Source organism: Armigeres subalbatus, chromosome 3, assembly GCF_024139115.2.
Source record: "Armigeres subalbatus isolate Guangzhou_Male chromosome 3, GZ_Asu_2, whole genome shotgun sequence".
NCBI lineage: Eukaryota > Metazoa > Arthropoda > Insecta > Diptera > Culicidae > Armigeres > Armigeres subalbatus.
The window spans coordinates 429612606-429631489 of NC_085141.1; the positions used below are offsets into that span (position 1 = coordinate 429612606).

General features: G+C 38.4%; 1 protein-coding gene across 2 annotated transcripts in view; it reads left to right on the plus strand.

Moving 5' to 3' along the window:
• LOC134227547 (zinc finger protein 423 homolog) overlaps positions 1 to 18884 on the plus strand; it is a 270345-nt gene that overhangs the window by 62543 nt on the left and 188918 nt on the right. Inside the window, exon 1 of one of the 2 annotated variants that reach the window (XM_062709118.1) lies at positions 3284 to 3503. The exons of the other annotated variant lie outside the window; for it this stretch is intronic. Coding sequence (XP_062565102.1) covers positions 3464 to 3503 — 40 coding nt within the window. The 5' untranslated portion in view covers positions 3284 to 3463. Of the gene's footprint in view, positions 1 to 3283; positions 3504 to 18884 lie in introns of those variants that run through there. 2 annotated transcript variants of the gene reach the window in all.

Here is an 18884-nt window from a genome sequence, read left to right on the forward strand (position 1 = left end):
CCCGCTGTCATCATTGAAACGTATGAAAAAAAATTATAGCCCGGGACATCCTGGCTACGATCTGGCGATGGGCTAAACAATAATATGTCAATAGCCTGATCTGACCTATAATTCTCAACGCTGGTTCAAAAGCCGAATAATTTTCAGAATTTCGAAAAATTTTGAGTTGAAATTTCGAGAATGTCAAGTCTACATTCCATTCAGTTTTTTGTGGAAATTTTCGTAGAAGATCGTGGATTATCATGCCTTTGGTATGTGGGGGGTACGGGTTCAACACCCGTCTTTGACCGATTTTTTTGTAAGGTTGTAGAGGTTGTCGAAGTATACAGCATTTCACTCCTCGTTGGGAGTGTAAAGTTAGATTCAATGTAGACACAAACACATAACCAGCTCTTTTTTTTTCTCGTGACCAGAGACCTAATGCAAAGGCCTGCCGTTTACTTAATGCCATCTGTGCATATGTCGCAAATTATGACAAACTGTACGCGAAACTAATGCGAGATTGCAATTAAATGTTGCAATCTCTGGTTTGGTGATAGACATTCCAAGGACTTTTCCGAATAATTTGTGGTGAAAATTATAAAAATTTCCTGGGGACTTCCCAGAAAATCTTCAGTGAAGGGTTTCTCGCGGAAATTTCGGGAAATTCCCCGGTGAAGTGTGACACAATTTTTCGTGAAAATTCTAAAGAATCACTTGTAGTTTCTAAAGAAGCTCCCGGTGAAAATCAAAAAATATAGTAGAATCTGCAATAAAATTCAAGTGTAATTTTTTTAATTTTTTCGAAAGTTTTTATAGAATACTTCGGAGAATTTTCCTGCTCAACACAGAAGAATTTCCTGGGGAAATCCATATAGTTTTAAGCCATAGTTCAGACTATTACATCAGTGAAATTCAAGAGATTTTTTGATAAAGCTTTGCAAAAAATCTGGGAAAATCCTAAAAAAAAATCAAATAATAGTGAACTTTGCACAATACTGATGTATTAATGGTTTCCCAAAAATTAAAAAAGTCTACGTAGACTTTTGGTATACCACCACCCCCCGCCCCCGTTCCCCTTCGTATCATGTATTGAAACCCTCATAAGACGAGTTTATACAATCCCATTGAATTCCACCACTTAATTGTATCTTGACAGATACGTATTTCGACCTCAACAGTAAGGCCGTCTTCAGTGTCTCGTACTTGACTCGACTAAGTCGAGTTTGTATAACTAAGTCGAGGATTGTATAAACTCGTCTTATAACAAGTGAAGACATTCCACTAAAAAGCTCAAAATAATTTTCTTATCATATTGAAACCTATTTTTGGTCTACTTTCCGGTGGTTAATGTGGTGATTTGCTCCTAGCTGCGCCAAAGCTGGAAATTGACTGCTTTAATGTAGAATGAGGACGCTGTTAATGCTTCAGACCTTAAGGCTTGCGCCTCCAGAAGTACTCGAATAGCATAGTATATGTTGCAGGGTTGTTAACGTTAATCAACGATTAACGCCGTTGACGTCAATTTTTCGAAAATTTAACGTCAACGGCGTTGCGTTGAATATTTGGAAAATAAACGTTAACGTCAATGAAAAGCATTGAATCAACGTCAACGCCAACGTTGATTCCATCGATGATTTTCTCAAGAAGCGATGCATCGTTGGAAGCGTTGTCATGGCCAACGGTTTGATAAACAAGTGAAAATTTCGGGATGCAAAACCAAACCACATTTGTAGGTACTTGGGGCCCTCCTTAGCCGTGCGGTAAGACGCGCGGCTAAAAAGCAAGACCATGCTGAGGGTGGCTGGGTTCGATTCCCGGTGCCGGTCTAGGCAATTTTCGGATTGGAAATTTTCTCGACTTCCCTGGGCATAAAAGTATCATCGTGTTTAGCCTCATGATATACGAATGCAAAAATGGTAACTTGGCTTAGAAACCTCGCAGTTAATAACTGTGGAAGTGCTTAATGAATACTAAGCTGCGAGGCGGCTCTGTCCCAGTGTGGGGATGTAATGCCAATAAGAAGAAGAAGAAGAAGAAGAAGAAGGTACTTTGTCACTAAAAAGGTGCTCGTGGTACGGGAGTGAAACTGTATCTCCTAACTTTTCACATCTGAACCCACAATAAAGCCTCAGTAATACAGAATAATGTCCCCGCTACAATATAGACTACGAAACTTGACCAAAAAATCATTTTTCGCAAGTTCATGGCCCATTTAGGGGTTCGGTTTGGGAACATTCTCCCCTACCAACAAACATACAAACATTGAGTTATATATATATATATATATATATATATATATATATATATATACATATATATATATATATATATATATATATATATATATCTATATATATATATATATATATATATATATATATATATATATATATATATATATATATATATATATATATATATGATAAATATATGCAAAAAATGAAAATAAGGACTGTACATACAAGATCACGTAACACTGAATGAATAAAATTACAAACTACAAATTATATATGTAAGATTAGGAAAAAATTGTCTTTGTCTTTATTAGCGAGACATTCAGCCCGAGGCTCGCTCGTCTCGACAAGGAACTTCATTGAAAATAAACTCTATATGTATTATGCTCTTAAATTTGACTGTTGATCCGTTCACAACATGAACTGCTGCATACGTACGTACGTAACGTATAAAGCATCACAGCGGGAAAATAAAACCCGGACAATCAGCGCGCCTAAATTTAAAAGGCTCTCACATTCGACGTCTGAGAAACGGTCATGTAGTTTTTCATGCTTCTTGTGGACGTTTGTACGTTCGTTTGAATTGCAGGTGAGAATAATCCCAAAGCACAGACGTTTTCCATGTGATTTCGCGACTCCCTTAGAGATGGGGGAAAAGAGCGCCCATTGCAAGCAACAACCAGTGTCCATGGGTGGGAAAATGGAAAACAAAATTCATCGGGCGGAATACTGCTGTGAACACTCGACTGCGCATGAGAGTATCGGGAGAGGACGCATTTCCTGTGGTGGCTACCCTGTGGCATGCTCAGCATGAGTTCATTTGAGAAGTTTTGTTTTGATATCATTGTTGAACATATTACCTCAACAACAGCGAATCCTTGTTTTGAGTGTAGTTTGTAAAATGGGATAGAAATTCACATCGTACGGTTCGACGAGGAAAAGGATTCACTCTCTGTTCGTATTTCTGCTCTCTTTCTCTGTTGGTTCTGCAAGGAAAGTTTGTCATTTCGTGGTATCACTTCAAGTATACATTCCGGCGTGGTGAGTTGATGTGTGAACAGCTTGGTTTTATCTCTAGTAACGGTTTTAGTCCTTCCTTCCATGTGACTACGATACGATGGGATGCAGTGTTTAGTTTTTTTCGTGCAAAGTGCTTTAATCATGACAACAGTGTGTACAAGAAAGAATAGATTTCTGTCCGAGGAGAATTGAAGTGTTGTTTGTGTTTATTAACTCCATACAACGGAATGTCTAGAAGGAAACAAGCTAAACCTCGGGCATTTAAACGTAAGTAGAATAAAATTGTGCTGACTTTATTTTTAGTGCACTTCACATCATCATCAAAGTTAAAGTCTGCAATCTATTCTACTGCGTATATTTCGAATCACAAGGTTTCGTTCGTAGTTATTTTTCCGTTGCCTTGTTGGCGTCCCATGGGATCCACTTGTTCTTCTGTCCATCCACTCTCGGTACCGCTCCAGGTTCAGTGCTGACTCAAGCTCCTCGCGTGAATTCCATTTCCAATTCAGTCCCGGACATCCACCATATTCCCCATCCACTAAGTTTCTTGATGGCATCCTCATCCTGTGTACACTTTTATAATAACCATTTTCACACTGCTGGAACGAAACGGGAAAATCTTGTGGGACCGCCAAATCCCTTGAGACGTTCATATTACAGTAACGTCAATATGAAAATGAATGTATTATTATAACGTACATATAGCGAGAGAGCTCCGGCTAATGTCGAGGGAGCCCTAGCTCAGCGATGGAAGCGAAAGACAACCGAGTGAGTGAGAGAGTGAGTCTTCAGAGTGCAAAGGGACCAAAAGCCGGGAGATGAAATTGGTGAAATATACAGACCAGAGACCCGACTGTACCGGAGGAACAGGTCGTGTGAGAACGAGCTGGGGTGCGCTGCCGAGGCTGTACTGGGAATACACATTTTCACAAAATCGAGAAACAGACCGTAGCACACACTATGCTAGCAAAGAGGGCTCTGAGCTGCTCTGCTGGGGCTGCTTGCTATCAACAGAGGGGGTGGTTGGTGGGTGGTTTTTTGCTCTTTCTCTTGGCTGGTGAATAGGTTGGTTTGTGGGTGAAGAGTGAGATGAACAATCAGGAAAAAAAGTAGAATGGAAAACTTGACTATATGGCACTGAAGTGCCTCTAGAGCAGCAGTGAGCAGCAGGATCAGCAATACCACACAAACAGAGTAACGGAAACAAGTTCGTACCCACACAGCGGTACACTCGCGAACACAGACTGACACAGAAGTTCATGTCTCTCTGGGGAATTCGCTCTGTGCTTGAGCACCACAGCAGCGCTGGAATATCCTGACCGTCCTTGCCGGCGATGCTGATGTTATTGCTTCTGCCACCGTAGACGTATAGTGGAGCGGCTACTGATGTTATATCTGTTGACGGTCGAGGATCATATTCCACAGTGGGCTATACGAATGGAGTCGTATTTCGCAATATGTATTTACGGTTTGGACTGCCTGTTGGCTTTGGGTGAGAATACTGCATTGTGGATGTACAGGCCTACGCTGGTATAAAAGTACAATCTCAGATTAATTCACGTTCCTATAATTTGTTTTTGCTTTGTATGAGTGAAGTGTAGTAAACAATAGTATCATAATTTATGACGATTTTATAAAATAGTAAAACTATTCTATTCTTGATAACTGTCTGGCTATTTTGATTTACTGCAGATGAAATATATGAAATGAACGCATTCATTGTTTATTTAGAAGCACTTTAACACTCAATACTTAGATAATTATTATTTAAAACTAGTTTAAAAATAAATAAAAATACAGAATAATCCATTTTGAATAAAACATTATTTTTAGTGGAAACTCTTAACTTATCAGACGAGTTAGAGAACATTAGAAATGTCCAAAATAGCATTGTATTTGTTTTTATGTAGGGGGAAGCAAGGCTTTGGCAGGTTTTGTTCTATTATTGTCAGGGGGGTTTTCTTTAACTAATTATGCTCAATTTTGGCCTAAACCTTATTTACATATCAAAGAATATTGTGGTCAAATTTCATAAAATTTGGTCAACAAACCCCTCCCTGACAACAATAGAACAAAACCTGCCAAAGCCATTCCAGTCATTCCCCCTATTACAGTCATACCTAGATATTATAACGTAGCCTTGATATAGAGTAACTCGAATAGCAACCGTGGGCGGTCAATCATGCTCATGCATGCTCATAACGTAGCTTTTATGTCGTAACTTTTTATAGGGGGAATGACGGCTTTGGCAGGTTTTGTTCTATTATTGGCAGGTGGTTTTTTATGTCTGACTATGCTCAAATTTGGCCTAAACATTCTTTGCATATCAAAGAACATTGTAGCCAAATTTCACAAAATTTGGTCGACAAAACCCCCCTGCCAATAATAGAACAAAATCTGCCAAAGCCGTCTTTCCCCCTATATAACGTATTTTTTTTGTCCCTAATAATTTATTAACTTTATAAAAATGTTTTTGCCTTTCTCGTACTCTAAGTACGAGTGAAGGCTATACATTCGCTTCGAAAACAAACTTTTTTTCGGAGACCCGAAGACCCATAGTTATATACCAATTGACTAAGCTCCTACGTGAGTGTGTGTGTGTTTTTTTTTTCTTCCCAAGCAATGGAGGGGGAATCTGCTCATTAGACATCCTGGGTTGTCCAGGAAGTGCGGGGTTAGGGACCACCTCCAACAGCAAACGAGGCAGGCAGGACTACATCCCCGACCCGCTAAACCGTTTCCATTGCCGCCAAGCCCATAGTTCCTTCGATACAACCAGAAAGTAATGCTTCAAAGGGGGCCAGTGCACAACACACCCTCGAGGTTAGCTGCGTGCCCTTGCAGCATCGAACATCGTGACTCGCTTTTTTAGAAGAACACCATGGTATCGTGCCAGCGCATTACCGGCTTTCCAGGTGGCCTTACCACGCCCTATGTCCTCGGAAGGTGGGAAGGGTCGACTTCGCGCCTGCTTTCCTCTGCACGACTGGTATCAAGTAGGGACGTTCCGATACTTCAAAATATCGATATTTGATTCGATATGATAATCGAATCAAAGTATCGATATCACCGATATATTGAAATGAAAATATCGATATATCGGAAAATCATATGATATTTCAGAAATAAGAATGTTTAGAATATATTTATTGTAGTTATTCAATTACTATCGTATTACCGTATTACCCCTTGACAAAAATGATTGGAATTTTTTTTTCTATTACCGTTTTGACTCAAATCCCGAACATGACTCATATTCCGAAAACTGGCGTTTTAGTGCTAAAACTTAAAAACTAAAACTTTCATTGGTTCTCCGCAATGAGGATCAAGATCACAAACGAATTCAAGCTCCTGTGGAGGAAATTACACGAATAAAGTTAAAATGGCCGTTTAAAAGCGAGTGTTCGAAATATGAGCCATGTTCATAGTTTGACTCAAAACGTTACTTAATCCAATCTGCTTCTAGAGTGTGCTAGTCCTACATAATCGGTTACGTAGTATTAATCGTATCGTTTGTCGTAGTATTAACCGGTAGCGGCGGCGTAATTGGCATGAAACTGACCTCACAATTTTTGTTTTATATTTCTCCGTTATTCTGATTTTCAACAACAAAATTCTCTCTTCAGAATTTCCACAGAAGTTTTTTTTAATCTAATTGAAAATTTAAAATTTTCTCGGAAAAATACATTGGAATGTTCTTAACTTAAAAAGGAAATTCTCTTAAATTTTCACGAGAAATTATCTTTCACATAACATTTCATGTAATTTCGGCAGGAAATTCTCTTCGATTTTTACAGGCGTTCTTCAACCCTAATGCAAAATTTTCAACCAGGAAAAAATTCAAAATTTTCATCGGAAAACCCGTAAAAATATTTAAAAAAAAAATAATTCCTACGCTGATTCTTTTGAATTCGGAATTTCTTCTTAATTCTCATTTCTGCAAATCTCTTCCTAATTTCTAAAATTAGTTTATCTAATTTATCAAATAGGTATATAATTGAATTTGTGTAAGGATTCAAGGACCAGCGGCATGACAGATATTGCACAACGGCACGTCAATGCAAAGTGTCGAGTTACCAAAACTATTTGTGATGACAGCGCACACCTCACATCATCCGCGTTACCGAGAAAAATCATCTTAACTATTAAAAATACGGCATTTCAGATCCATTTTGAAGTATTTTCATTACAATGCAATTCTTATTTTTGTGTTATTTTTTTTTGATTCAATATATCGATATCGAAAGCAAAAGTATCGATATGACCGATATATTGAAAGCGAAATATCGATACAAAAATATCGGATATCGAAACAAAAATATCGATATTCCGATATATCGGAAGTATCGGAACGTCCCTAGTATCAAGAATGATGATGCTGCGTGCACCCCAAATTGACCTCTCTGCGATAGGGTCTATTCGCTAACATACAGAGGGACTTGCCGACGCGGTGCCTACGCCTGCCCTAGCCTTGACGAGGACCCCTTTCCGTCCTCGGGCTCGGAACCCGCGCGGCCACTTGTTCGATAAAAGGATCGAGTTCGACCACAGGGCATGACCACAGGTATGACCCATGAAGCCGACTCCGATCCCTTGGACCACCTCTTATTTGCGCCTGAACTAGCCATCTTTGAGTCCACGCGCCACCTTCTGTATAGCTCCGAGACGATTTGGACGATAGCCGATAAAACGGCTTTCCAGCCAACTTCAACTAGGTTGTCCGGGGTAGTATCCAGACTACATGTGGCAAGCATGTGGTCACGCATTGCGCGAAAACGTGGGCACACGAATAACTCGTTTTCCGCCGTTTCCTCTAAACCTGCGCACACCAAACACTCGGGCGAGGCCGAGCAAGCCAGCTACGTTACCTGCACTGTGATTTTGCAGCACGCTTAAACGCCGGGCACATCGAACCCCCTATGGGGTGCTTGCTGTTCACAGTGTGGTAGTAGCGGATTGTGTTAAAATAATATTCGGAGATACGAAATGAAAGCATGAGTTATTTGAATGAGATTTGAATTTCTAAATCAAAGCAATCGGCGTTCGAATAGTAGGCGCCCATTAGCACACGAATATGAACTCGATTGACAAAACAAAACAAAGAAAGAGACGATACTATTCTGAATATTAGGTACATCATCTATGTATCACTAGAGCTACTCGTTCTGTCAGAACATACTCGTGAGTTCACAGCCCATGATAATTCAGATATTCGACGGATGTCCTAAGGATATTCGCTCGGCCACGACATGGCGCGGTTGGTAGCTGGCCATGATTCGGGTATTTTTTGTGTAAAACAGAGAAAGTAGGAGAAAAAAAAGAGATAAGAAATGCTCTCCGGTGGAAATAGACGGAGAAGCAAAGGTACAAGATGGTACGAAAAGAAAAGAAGAAAGAAAGATGAAAGGGATTGAAAAAATGCTCTCCGGTGGAAATAGACGGAGGAGCAAGAGTACAAGATGATCTGAAAAAAAAGGCAGTTTTGAACTTTGGTAGTGATGGACAGAGTACAAGAAAAAAAATAGAAAGGAAACAATTAGACGTGGAGCCACAAAAATAATTTGAAAAGCAATGAAAAAGAACGATGTTTGAAGATTTTCTGATTTTGTTGTTTGATCGATGTTCTTGGGACTTGAAAACTAACATGACAGAGAACTGAAAATTCAACAAAGTGTTGTTTAGCGATTTTTTTAACCAAATAGAATCATAGAAAAGAGTAGAGGTGAGCGAGATTGTGGTAGTAGCGGATTGTGTTAAAATAATAATCGGAGATACGAAATGAAAGCATGAGTTATTTGAATGAGATTTGAATTTCTAAATCAAAGCAATCGGCGTTCGAATAGTAGGCGCCCATTAGCACACGAATATGAACTCGATTGACAAAACAAAACAAAGAAAGAGACGATACTATTCTGAATATTAGGTACATCATCTATGTATCACTAGAGCTACTCGTTCTGTCAGAACATACTCGTGAGTTCACAGCCCATGATAATTCAGATATTCGACGGATGTCCTAAGGATATTCGCTCGGCCACGACATGGCGCGGTTGGTAGCTGGCCATGATTCGGGGTATTTTTTTGTGTAAAACAGAGAAAGTAGGAGGAAAAAAAGAGATAAGAATGCTCTCCGGTGGAAATAGACAAAGGTATAAGATGGTACGAAAAGAAAAGAAGAAAGAAAGATGAAAGGGATTGAAAAAATGCTCTCCGGTGGAAATAGACGGAGGAGCAAGAGTACAAGATGATCTGAAAAAAAGGCAGTTTTGAACTTTGGTAGTGATGGACAGAGTACAAGAACAAAAAAAATAGAAAGGAAACAATTAGACGTGGAGCCACAAAAATAATTTGAAAAGCAATGAAAAAGAACGATGTTTGAAGATTTTCTGATTTTGTTGTTTGATCGATGTTCTTGGGACTTGAAAACTAACATGACAGAGAACTGAAAATTCAACAAAGTGTTGTTTAGCGATTTTTTTAACCAAATAGAATCATAGAAAAGAGTAGAGGTGAGCGAGATTGTGGTAGTAGCGGATTGTGTTAAAATAATAATCGGAGATACGAAATGAAAGCATGAGTTATTTGAATGAGATTTGAATTTCTAAATCAAAGCAATCGGCGTTCGAATAGTAGGCGCCCATTAGCACACGAATATGAACTCGATTGACAAAACAAAACAAAGAAAGAGACGATACTATTCTGAATATTAGGTACATCATCTATGTATCACTAGAGCTACTCGTTCTGTCAGAACATACTCGTGAGTTCACAGCCCATGATAATTCAGATATTCGACGGATGTCCTAAGGATATTCGCTCGGCCACGACATGGCGCGGTTGGTAGCTGGCCATGATTCGGGGTATTTTTTTGTGTAAAACAGAGAAAGTAGGAGAAAAAAAGAGATAAGAAATGCACTCCGGTGGAAATAGACGGAGAAGCAAAGGTACAAGATGGTACGAAAAGAAAAGAAGAAAGAAAGATGAAAGGGATTGAAAAATGCTCTCCGGTGGAAATAGACGGAGGAGCAAGAGTACAAGATGATCTGAAAAAAAAGGCAGTTTTGAACTTTGGTAGTGATGGACAGAGTACAAGAACAAAAAAAAATAGAAAGGAAACAATTAGACGTGGAGCCACAAAAATAATTTGAAAAGCAATGAAAAAGAACGATGTTTGAAGATTTTCTGATTTTGTTGTTTGATCGATGTTCTTGGGACTTGAAAACTAACATGACAGAGAACTGAAAATTCAACAAAGTGTTGTTTAGCGATTTTTTTAACCAAATAGAATCATAGAAAAGAGTAGAGGTGAGCGAGATTGTGGTAGTAGCGGATTGTGTTAAAATAATAATCGGAGATACGAAATGAAAGCATGAGTTATTTGAATGAGATTTGAATTTCTAAATCAAAGCAATCGGCGTTCGAATAGTAGGCGCCCATTAGCACACGAATATGAACTCGATTGACAAAACAAAACAAAGAAAGAGACGATACTATTCTGAATATTAGGTACATCATCTATGTATCACTAGAGCTACTCGTTCTGTCAGAACATACTCGTGAGTTCACAGCCCATGATAATTCAGATATTCGACGGATGTCCTAAGGATATTCGCTCGGCCACGACATGGCGCGGTTGGTAGCTGGCCATGATTCGGGGTATTTTTTTGTGTAAAACAGAGAAAGTAGGAGAAAAAAAAGAGATAAGAAATGCTCTCCGGTGGAAATAGACGGAGAAGCAAAGGTACAAGATGGTACGAAAAGAAAAGAAGAAAGAAAGATGAAAGGGATTGAAAAAATGCTCTCCGGTGGAAATAGACGGAGGAGCAAGAGTACAAGATGATCTGAAAAAAAAGGCAGTTTTGAACTTTGGTAGTGATGGACAGAGTACAAGAACAAAAAAAATAGAAAGGAAACAATTAGACGTGGAGCCACAAAAATAATTTGAAAAGCAATGAAAAAGAACGATGTTTGAAGATTTTCTGATTTTGTTGTTTGATCGATGTTCTTGGGACTTGAAAACTAACATGACAGAGAACTGAAAATTCAACAAAGTGTTGTTTAGCGATTTTTTTAACCAAATAGAATCATAGAAAAGAGTAGAGGTGAGCGAGATTGTGGTAGTAGCGGATTGTGTTAAAATAATAATCGGAGATACGAAATGAAAGCATGAGTTATTTGAATGAGATTTGAATTTCTAAATCAAAGCAATCGGCGTTCGAATAGTAGGCGCCCATTAGCACACGAATATGAACTCGATTGACAAAACAAAACAAAGAAAGAGACGATACTATTCTGAATATTAGGTACATCATCTATGTATCACTAGAGCTACTCGTTCTGTCAGAACATACTCGTGAGTTCACAGCCCATGATAATTCAGATATTCGACGGATGTCCTAAGGATATTCGCTCGGCTACGACACACAGCTTTGCTGGAACAAATCAAACAATTGGGAGGGTTCGTGCAGCATTGTGCCTTATGTCCCGCAGCGTCGGCAGAGATTGCTTCTGTCAGGGCCTTTGCAGTCCCATTGCTTGTGCCCCGGTTCCAGGCACTTGAAGCAAACTTCGGGTTGCTCGTATATGTCCACAGGACACATCGACCATCCCACCTTGACGCTCCCTAACTGCCGGACCTTTCCGTAGCCGAACGGCTGCGGTGGGCGTCTCCACTTCACACTGTCGCCTTTAACCCTTAGATTCACCTCCGTAGTGAGTGCCCTCACCTTGACCGTCTCGCCTAGGACTTCCTCCGCCAACTTCTTGTAGGCGGCGCCCTTTTGCGAGACGCCCCGCTTCAGCTTGAGGGTCATCTCGCCCATCAGGGTACGTCTTATTCGACGTCGTCGAATACTTAGCCTCATCCGTCGTGATGACTAGGGCATCGCCCCTGGAGCGATTGGCGCCTACCCTAGACTTCTGGCTAGAGCCTTAAAGGCTCCCCCAGACCTAAGCGATTTCATCGCCGCGATTCTATCGTTGGGTCGCTGCAGGCAATGTTCTATTTACGCTTCCATACCATACTGTCGCGTCGCGTGTGTTTGGGGGAACCTTAACTCATGCTGGCTATTTTCACATAAACGTTAGCGCCGACATACGATAGCGGCGGGTAGGAAACCAACCACTGCGTGTGATTAATTGATTTGTCGATTTGTATTAATTTATGCGAGAGCTAAAGCATGCTGAAAGCAGCACATGAAGCGAATAGATTTAGCTGTCATGTCAACGGGTCTCAGTGGTTTGCAAAAACTGAAAAAAAAAAAAAAATTAAAAAAGAAAAACGAGGTGGAAGATTGGTATCCGAAATATAAGGTAGACAGGCTTTATACAAAAAATCGTTAGTAGAGATATAACGAATATGTCTCTTTTACTGAATGAGCGCGGAAAATACGAATGCGAACCAATTCATTTTGTATCTTCTTCTTCTTCTTCTTCTTCTTCTTCTTCTTCTTCTTATTGGTATTACATCCCCACACTGGGACAGGACCGCCTCGCAGCTTAGTGTTCATTAAGCACTTCCACAGTTATTAACTGCGAGGTTTCTAAGCCAAGTTACCATTTTTGCATTCGTATATCATGAGGCTAACACGATGATACTTATATGCCCAGGGAAGTCGAGACAATTTCCAATCCGAAAATTGCCTAGACCGGCACTGGGAATCGAACCCAGCCACCCTCAGCATGGTCTTGCTTTTTAGCCGCGCGTCTTACCGCACGACTAAGGAGGGCCCCCATTTTGTATATGAGTTTTTAATTAAAAGACGGTGTAATTATAATGTAAAATACATTATGTATGGTTTATTCACGTAAATTTTGGTGGCAATTCCCAGCATATGAAACGGAGAGAGATTTTTTGAGATCAGGTTTTACACAATTATTAGCTAACCATGCTACAGTTTTATCATTTTAACAGCACTATTCAACACTATCTATCACCATATCAAAAACACCCCATGCCCGAAAGCTACATATTATTCAGTGAGATAAATTTGCTCAATATGCATAGACAGCAACAAAAGAGATTATAAGAATCTGTTGGGCTTGTGTTACCGTACTCGTTTAAATAATAGGAAACGGCTCTTACTTTGGAAGAAAGATGTTTATGAAGGGATTGCTATAGATGGATTATGATAGAATTAGAATGATGTTATTTATTGTTTAGGAGTTATTTGGGGCTATCAATTAGTATATGTATGGACGGAAGGTATCGTAATGTTATTTTAGGAAGCCAAAAATATGGTTTGGTTATATAGGACTTTATATAATGAACATAGATGCCTTCAAATGGGATATATGGGGAAAGACGGCTTTGGCAGGTTTTGTTCTATTGTTGTCAGGGGGGTTTTTGTCGACCAAATTTTATGAAATTTGGCCACAATATTCTTTGATATGCAAAGAAAGTTTAGGCCAAATTTGAGCATAGTGAGTCATAAAAAAAACCCTGTCAATAATAGAACAAAACCTGCCAAAGCCGTCATTCCCCCTACTGGATGTATTTTTTTCAATCAAGATCTAAACTTTCGAATATGGTTCACAGTGTCGAGATATTGGTTATTATTGAAGTCGGGCCTACTACGGCCTACAAAAAGAAATGTAATCTTTGAGGAACGAGTTGAGTATATTACTTCTGTGTGGAATTGAGGAAACCTAAGCGCCGTAACGGCGACAGTTAGGGGGCATCCACAAAGTACGTCACGCCTCCAAGGGGAGGAAGGGTTCTGAGCAGCGTGACAATACAACTGACTATACAAAAATTTTAGGGGTTTGTTACAAACCCCTACGGAGGGGGTCTGAAAATCACATATTTTTACGTGACGTACTGTATGGATCTTCCTTAGTCACCGCGATTCTATCATTGGATCGCTGTAGGCAATGTTTCATTTACGCTTCCTTACCAACGGCTGAATCGCATTCGCTAAGCGATCGATTCGCTTCGCGATTGTTTCGTCGCGTTATTTTGGGGGGAAGTTAAATGTTCAAGACTCCATCACTTCCAGAATTATTGAATGAATGAGATGAAAAAGTGGTTTTGGCTATTGCCTGTTCTTTTTACCTGGATTCTAAACATTTGGATATCATTCACAATTCACGATTTGTATCTATGGATCCTACTTTTTTAATTGATTGATACCCTACCGTTATTAGCAAGGGCAGCTGTTGTATAATTGGGTTCATGTTCACAATCTATATAATGAAAATGAAATGGTCTGTGTTCGTATCCGCATAACTCGAAAACGGCTTGACGAATTTTCTTCATTTATTCAGCAAATATGTTCGTTATCATTTCCGACGGGTTTATATGATAATTCCTAATGCGAAAACCACGAGTAAGCTTGGGTAAATCGTGAAAAACTAAAATTAAGAATCGTATGGAAATTTCGCATGGGCAGTTCAAAACGTCCATTTTCGCCTACTATGCAGGACAACGTCTGCCGGGTCGACTAGTATCTAATAAAAATCATCTTCCATGTGACAACATTAAACTTCTTTAAAAAAGGGAAACTGACTTCCTCACAAGCCATAAATCATGAAAAAATAAAATTTTAATTTAAACGCTGTTCAAACGAACGGGGTTCAAATTAAAAAGTTATTAAATAATTAATAATTTAAAAAAATCCTAGACCGGACCGGGAATCAAACCCAGCCACCTTCAGCATGGTCTTGCTTTGTAGTCGCGCATCTTACCGCACGGCTAAGGAAGGCCTCTATGTCATACGTTGGTGAATTTTAAATTCAGGTGCCCTTAGTTCTTTATATCGTTCTTTATTTTGGCGTGTAACCGCCGTTTTCTCATCTGTCATCTGGCAAACCAACTACATCTGTGGCTGTTGAATTCACCGCCCCGTGGACACGCCCCGTTGCCACAATACGTTTAAATTTTCTCCAGTTGGGTGTCCTTCGATTCTTTCGTCGAGCTTATGAGCGAATTGCTCCGCAACACCCTCGCCTTACACTGCCGTCATACGCATATTTGTCCCATGATTGCTGGGATTCCCTATGTACATGGGACAGCTATGCGTATAACGGCAGTACAGTCGCTGTATGTTCAGCTGCATGGTTCTCTCACGCCTAGAACAAGTGATGCTGGACAGCATTGCGCGAATCTTAAGGGAAGGTGGGGAGACTTGATCATCCCCTGTTTTATCGAGAACTAAAGTAGTTCTAGATTGCTTTGAGAATAGGTCGTATGTGCAAAAGAGAGATTCTCTTTGATCACGCTCTCTTTCGCTAATAAATCGGCTAGTTTTGCATGTTTTGCTACGATTCCACTTCAGCATGATAGACAAAGCTATTGTCTTTGGATATCTGCCAAGAAATTCTAAGTAAACTTTTGTATAGTTTCGTAATAATCGAAAGAGAATAGATCCAAAGAGAGACTCTCTTTTGCACATACGATCTATTTTCAAAGCACTCTAGAGTTTTGTTACAGCGTATTTTTTAGTATAGATCCTCTAGACAAACGACCTTTATGTGGTGAGTTATTTTTTGGATTGACAACCTTATTTATTCTGCAGGGCGGTTTGTATGTTTTGACCTTCCTAAAGATTTTTTTATTGGTCACGCAAAATTTGAACAACTTTTCATAACAATGACCAAATGCTTTCATTTTTTCGCAGCACAAAGCTACAAATATGCTTAATGATCTGTACTGATGAAAATGTCCAGATTCCATCAAAGTTTTAGGATGTTTGTACTTGAAGTTATTGCTTCAATATGGGGACACTTGATAGTCACCCATACAAAAATTTGGCGAAAAAATTAAAAAAATATAAATCTGTTCTCAGGCTTATAATTTTTTATTTTGTAGATTTGACAGATTTGATGAAGGGTTGGCAGGAAAAAATATTTATTGCGTAAATATCATAGAAAGGGGATCGAGTCTCCCCAAATTTTAAAATTGCATGTGCTGTCGAATTCAATAACAAAGATCGACCATGTATACGAACAGCAATTCGAGAATTCCGCGTATTTTTAAGGAAAAATATTGATAAATCTGAGTTCACTTTTCTAATTTTATCAAAGCAAGTTCTTGTAGAGGGATCAGTTTCCCTCCAATTATTTTAAAAGTCGATTTTTGACAGCACTCCAAAAAATAGATTGTGTATCAATAACAACAATAATTTAAGGACTGTCATACATCAGTAAAGTTTAATACTATATTTCTTAGAGAGGCTGTGTGGAAATCACGTATGATTATTTATTTTTGGCTATGATACATCGAAAATCATAAAAGGGGATCAAGTCTTCCCAGTCTCCCATATAGATAAGAAAGCAATTCTTTTGTCATTTTTGTTTTAGATTGAAATTAAGGACTCACCTACCTTGATTTTTGATCTAATCTGGACAGAGATTTCAAAGGAAACATGAGTATCACTATTTTCCAGTCTACGAAGTATACGGCAGCAATGCTATGCTTTCGTGTCTTTATATATTCGTATTATGTTTTTTCACATTTCATTATATTCATTTTTCGTATCTTTATATTTTTCATTACATTTATTATATTTCTTTAAATTTTAAGTTACACTGTCAAATTATTTTTTTTGTTATTATTTGTTCGAACTATTATATTTCATATTATTGTATTTTTATGTTTATATAATTTCATGTTATTGCACTTTCATATTATAATGTTTGCCTTTCTCATATACCAAGTATACGTAAAGGCTATATGATCGCTCCAAAAACAAACTTTTTATAGAAAGCCGTGTTATATACCGATTGACTCAGTTCAAGGAATTGAGGTGATGTGTGTGTAAATTGCATTCGACGCAGAAAATTGTCCAGATTGGAAGGTATGGCCAATATATATATATATATATACATATATATATAGGGGAACTGTTCCGTTTTACATCTCACTGTACATATATTCATCTCATCGCGAAACAAAGAAATTCCGCACCAATTTCGTCGCTTCTTTTCACAAAATCACAAAAATAATAAACCAACAAAATACCTTTTCATTGTTTGTTTTTCGTGAGACCAATACAGGAGCTATGGGATGAAGTCCAGGAGCAGTAACCCTATATATATATATATATATATATATATATATATATATATATATATATATATATACTAGTTGACCCGGCAGACGTTGTCCTGCATAGTAGGCGAGAATGTACGTTCTGAACTGCCCATGCAAAGTTCGCATAGGAATCACAATTTTAGTTTTTCACGGTTTGCTCAAATTTCCTCGTAATTTTCGCTTTAGGAAATATCATATAAACCCGTCGGAAACTATAACGAATGTTTCTGCTGAAGAAATGAAAAAAATCCATCCAGCCGTTTTCGAGTTATGCGGATACGAACACAGACCATTTCATTTTTATATATAAGATATATATATATATATATATATATATATTATATCTTTATTATAGAGGTTTGCAGCCCTAGGCTGGCTCAATGGCCAAAATACTTTTATTTACATGAAAAATTCTCACTCATTTTTAAGGCACTTATTCTTAAACGATTTGTTCGCAACAAGTTGCATTCGACGCAGAATCCTGCCCCATTGTTTCCTATTTTAAATTGGCCAGATCGGACTATGGGCTTGGAAGTTATGGCCAAAATTTATTTTTACTCGCACGAGAAAGGCACCATCACCGCTCGGTGGATTAATCTGGTTTTTTTTATCAAACAAACGGTTCATTTATATGGTAAACCGAAAATAGGTTTTTTGGACTTCCTTTTTCAGATTTTCTGGAGGGACCACAAGTTGGTCTGGCTTGGGCTCCTCCGGTCCCTTTTTATTCACGTTAATACACACAAGATACCTAAGATGCAACGGCGAACAAGTTGAAAAGCAGGTCAAGTTCCAGTTCGAATATACTGCTAAACAAAATAAAGACCAAATGCTGAAAAGCCGTCTAAAACAATATCCCTTCCCCCACAATGATCCTCCTATGATTGTCTCCTTTAACTAGAGTAAGGTACACTGGGGGAAGTGGAAAAAAGGGGTAAGTGTAAAAATCGACTCGAAAAATTGTACATACTTTACAGTGTTTACCACATCATAACATTATGCAAGAATATACTTTGATGCTCACACTAATATTATGTTGAAATTTATATAATACATACACTAACACAGTTAACGCATGAACTGTTATTTTAGGTTTCGCGAAAAGTTGATTTTTGCATTCATAAAATCAATTCTTATTTGCACAAATTGTCCCTTTTTGAAGTGAATTTATATCACAGGTGACCATTATAATACAATTAAACTAATCCCATTCAATTGGTAGTGATTTGTACCAAGAAAGTAAATAATTCAAAGATTTTACACTTACCCCAGGTATCAAACACTGCGGGGGAAGTGGATAATGTTCTAATTACGATTTTTTTTCTTCCCTCCAGGGTTTATTTCGATAGCTGTGAATCTTAATATGTTCCTTCTTTGTTATCATAGTAATTCCAGTGGTGATAGTAGTAGAAAATACCTGATTAATCCACCTATCGGTATTGATGCCTTTCACATCTTTTATATATGAAAAAAATGTATAAGAAAGTTAAAAATAACGATGATAGGTAAATATATTCTATAATTCACATTAATTTTTATTCATAACAAATTTCGCCGTTGAATGCAATTTTTTTGCGAACAAATTGGTTATGGACAAGTGCTTAAGAATAGCTGAT